Source organism: Phaseolus vulgaris, chromosome 4 (genome assembly GCF_000499845.2).
Source record: "Phaseolus vulgaris cultivar G19833 chromosome 4, P. vulgaris v2.0, whole genome shotgun sequence".
NCBI lineage: Eukaryota > Viridiplantae > Streptophyta > Magnoliopsida > Fabales > Fabaceae > Phaseolus > Phaseolus vulgaris.
In genome coordinates this window covers 31,007,108-31,011,800 of record NC_023756.2, presented here as the reverse complement: position 1 = coordinate 31,011,800, position 4,693 = coordinate 31,007,108, and the positions used below count along the sequence as shown (strand labels likewise).

The 4,693-nt window shown below is 46.6% G+C and overlaps 1 protein-coding gene across 1 annotated transcript; it reads left to right on the top strand.

Annotated features, from left to right (window-relative positions):
• Positions 1-324: 324 nt before the first annotated feature.
• On the top strand, positions 325-1,700 carry LOC137838646 (uncharacterized). Its single transcript, XM_068647881.1, has 2 exons — positions 325-801; positions 1,515-1,700. Exons 1-2 carry the CDS (start codon positions 325-327, stop codon positions 1,698-1,700), a joined length of 663 nt encoding a protein of 220 aa, XP_068503982.1.
• The last annotated feature ends 2,993 nt before the right edge of the window (positions 1,701-4,693 follow it).

Below are 4,693 nucleotides of genomic sequence, written 5' to 3'. Positions count from 1 at the left end.
AGCCCGATCTCAGTGAAGGAAGTGTAGCAGCTGATAGGGCGGATGGCTGCTTTGTCCAGATTTGTGTCAGCTGGAGGGGACAAAGGTCACCCCTATTTCTAGTGCCTGAAGAGGAATAGCAGGTTTGTATGGACCAGGGAGTGCGAAGAGGCGTTCCTCAAGCTGAATGAGTACCTGGCCAGTCCACCAGTTTTATGCAGGTCGCAGCTGGGTACCCCGCTTCGCTTGTACTTTGTAGTCATTGATCGGGCGATCAGTTCGGTCCTTGTGCAGGAACAGGACCAGGTACAAAAGCTTATTTACTTTGTGAGAAAAGTATTGCAAATGCCTAAGGTGAGATACCAGGCCATTGAGAAAGCGGCCCTGGCAGTAGTGTTCTCAGCACGAAGGCTTCGCTACTACTTCCAGAGCTTTACAGTGATAGTGATGACAGACCTTTCCATTCGCAAGGTCTTGCAAAAGCCAGATGTGGCAGGAAGAATGGTGCGTTGGGCAGTGGAGCTATTAGAGTTCGACGTGCAGTATGAGCCTAGAGGCCCTATCAAAGGCCAGCTTTATGTTGACTTCGTGGTAGAACTCTCCTCGGCAGCCACGCACCAAGAAGGAGCAGACTTCATATGGGTACTCTCTATAGACGGTTCCTTCAACCAACAGGGTAGTGGGGCTGGCGTCATCTTGGAAGGACCAAATGGGCTATTGATTGAGCAGGCCCTGCGCTTCGCTTTCAAGGCTAGTAACAATCAGGCAGAGTATGAGACCCTGATTACTGGAATGTTATTGGCTAAGGAGATGGTGCAAAAGGTTTGTTGGCGAAGAGTGACTGCTTGTTAGTCATAAGTCAGGTCACAGGAGAATACCAGGCTAAAGACCCGTAGATGGCCGCATACCTAGAGTACGTCCAGATTTTAAGGGAGACGTTTGAAGTGTTCGAGTTAGTACACGTGCCGAGAGAACAAAATTCCCGAGCTGACTTGCTAGCAAAGCTCGCCAATTCAAGCAAGGGTGGCAGACAGAGGACAATCATTCAGGAGACCCTAAGGACACTTCGAACTGCCACATATAATGCAACAGAAGTTTAGCAGATCAACACCTCGTTTCATACGTGGGGGATCGACATTCTGGGGCCTTTCCCTTTAGGAGTGTGGCAGATGAAGTACCTCGTGGTTGGAATAGAATACTTCACAAAGTGGATAGAGGTTGAGCTAGTAGCGAAGATGACAACCCACAAGATCCAACACTTTATGTGGAAGAACATAGTATGCCGTTTTGGAATCCTAAAACGGTTGGTGTTTGACAATTGCACCCAGTTTGCAAGCCAAAAGTGAGGCAAGTTATGTATAGAACTGGGAATAAAACAGGTATTCGCATCATTCAAACACCCCCAGACAAACGGGCAGGTCGAGTCCGCTAACTGAGTTATTCTCAGAGGTCTAAAGAGAAGGCTAGAGAAGGCCAAAGGGACCTGGGCAGAGGAAGTTCCTAGAATTGTGTGGGCTTACCACACTACTCCCCAGTCCACTACTAAGGAAACACCCTTTTGCTTGGTGTATGGTTCGGATGCAATGATTCCTGTAGAGATCCAGGAGAACTCGCCACGTTTCCAGAACTTCGTGGCTGAAGAGTCCAATGAAGAAAGAAAGGTGAACCTGGACCTATTGGATGAAGTACAAGAGGAAGGAAGCATCAAGGCTGAGCTTTAAAGAGAATGGTGGAGTACAAGTACAGCTCCAAGCTGAGACCTCGGCAGTTCCAGGTCATCGACCTAGTGATGAGGAAGGCCCACCCATACCAGCCAGAAAACAAGTTGTCTCCCAAGTGGACTGGTCCCTTCAGGGTGACAGAAGCCCTTGGGAATGGAGCATACAGGCTCGAGACTTTAGAAGGTGGAGCAATCCCTCGTACGTGGAACGCAAACAACCTTAAGTTTTATTTCAGTTGAGTTATTACATTGTACACAGTTTTAGGGGACACTCTTTTCCCTTCAAGGGGTTTTTTAACGAGGTCACCCAATAAAATTTTAGTTGTTTAGTTAAATATTTTTCAAGTAATTTGCACAATACAGTTAATGAACCTCTCTCTTGGGTTAGAAGTCTCGAGGTCGAGAACAGTAGGGTTTTTCGTGAACCTCCCCTTGAGTTAGAACGCCAAGTTCGAGAACAGTATGGTTCGCCAGCTAAATCCTCCCTTGCCCTCAAGGAGCAAGGTCAAGGTCAGTAATGAACCTTTCCCTTGGGTTAGAAGTCTCAATATCGGGAACAGTATGGTTTTTTGTGAACCTTCCCCTTGAATGAGAACGTCAAGGTTAAACAGTATGGTTGGCCATTTAAATCCTCCATTGCTCTAAGAGGCGAGGACGAGGTCAGTTACGAACCTTTCACTTGGGTTAGAAGTCTCAAGATTGGGATAGGATGATTCACAGAGAATGTCTCCCTCTTCAGTGACAACGCTAAGGCCGAACAACATGGTTCAACAATTAAATCCTTTCTAACCCTCATGGAGCAAGGTCGAGGTCAGAAAGGCGAACCTCTCCCTTGTAAGTCAAGGTCGAGAACAACATGGTTCACCAGTATCACCAGTAAGACATCTCCTTTGCCCTGAGAGGCAAGGACGAGATCAGCAAGAAGACCTTATCTTACAAGACAAAGGTCTCGTGCAACAAAAATAAGGCCAGTTAAGAGTTGTACGCACATAACCGATACCTTAAGACAATGAAGGTGGCAAGAAGGTAAAGCAGATGGGGGGAAGCGTGCTACTTAAAGGTGAATATGCATCAAAGGCGTTGTTAGCAAAATTAATGCAAGACATGACAGGTAACAACCAAGACAAGGAAAGCATATTAAAGAAAGGAAAATTACGTAAGTAAGAATATATACAAGTTGCTGAATTGTTCATCAGGCGGTTAAGTTACAATAAAGAAGAGGTTACTCCTTGGCAACTAGCTGCCCATCAACGACCCGTTTTGTCACATCAAATTGGGAGAGATCCACCCCAGGATGCACGCAGGCAACCTAGGCTATGACATCTTCAAACCCAACACCATAGGCATTTGTGGCGTCGTTAGTGAGCTCTTCCTCAATATGGTTGAAGAGTTCGACCTTGCGGAGGCAGTAGCCTCCACCACCCCTTTCTGCCTCTAATCGATGGGGTGCTTCAAAAGAGTTTGGAGCAGAGGTAGCAACAGGAGGGGTGCCCGCAAGGGTAAAGGCATAAGCATCAGCAAGAGTAGCCTTGCGTTGAGAGACTAACTCAGCCAATTTCCTCATTTTCTCCGCATTTAGCACCATGTCTACACAAGAAAACAGCAATGCATAAGAACATAAACCAACATAGTATGGAAGGAAACAATAAAGGACAAAGTCAGACAAAGTGTCAATATAAGCCTTGAAAGGCTTGTGGCTGTATTCAAGCTTGATCAGTTCAGCAGTGTTAAACACCACTCTCAAGCTTGAAAGGAACTGACACACCTCGCGATTGGGCGGGGCCAAGTCCTCGAGACTCCGGGGCTTCTTGAGTCCCGCTTTCTCCACCCAATAGAGTGGGAACCCGTCCAGCAAGGTCCGATCATGTTTGTTGCAGCATATCTTGAAGAACTTCCCTTTGAAGCCCTTGTAAGACTGTTGGAAGAGGGTTAGAAGGACTCTCCCTACCACTCCATTGAAGCTCATCCACAGCTTCTTGTCAGGGCTCTTCGCCTCGAAGAAATAGAGGAACAGATCCACAGAAGGCGTATGGCCAAAGTGGTTGCAGAGAACGGCGAAGGCCCACACGAAGGCCCAACTGTTGGGGTGCAGTTGGGCAAGAGCCACGTTAACCTCGGTCAGCAAGGCACGCTCGAACCCCGTAAAGGGAAGACGAAGTTTGAGCCGCTTAAAGGTGATGCCGTACATAAAGAATAAGGGTTCTTCGGGGCTTGCACGATCATCAACGCACACGGGCTCGCCCTCCTTGCAAGGCAGAACCTTTACGTACAAGTCATGTTCCCTCCCAAAGACGTGGAACTTCTCGTCATACTCGCTTTTCTTGTACTCATTGATGTCCTTAAAGGTATTTATTTGAGAATTTTCAGCCAAAAGGCTATCGAGAGCCCAGTGATAAAGTGCTTTGTAGTTAATGGGAGGTGGAGGGTTTGGTGTGGTTTTGGTACGAGCCATCGAGAAGAGAGCTAAAGAGGGAGAGGAGAAATAGGAAAAAACGAAGGCTCAGAAGAAGAAGATAGACGCGACTCGGGAAACCCAGAAAACAGAAACTCAGAAACGAAGAACAAAGAAAACGTAAAATACAGAAAATATAAACAGTCCCAAAACAGTTATAGCATGTTATGAGCATCGGAATCATAAAGGAAGGGCAATCAGGGAGTAAAGGATACGTACCTTTAAATAAATTAGGGTTTAAAGGATAAAGTATTCAAAGAGGAAGAGAGAGCATTTCGATTATAACAAATGTTTGAGAAATGCTTATGTGAAGTAATGAAACAGTGAAGAGAGTGCATGGGTTTAAAGGTTTAAACGTATACGAGGGAGCACAAGCGACAACGAGCCCTAGTCGTTGATCTTGCCACGTGTACGCTGATAAAAAAGTATTGTGAGACATCACTTCGGTACACTATTCACTTCCTGTCACCAGTGCCATGTAGGTCGCCGCGGGCGATCACTTAAAAGCCTCTTCGTTGAAAGTTACAGCTCGAGACTGGGGG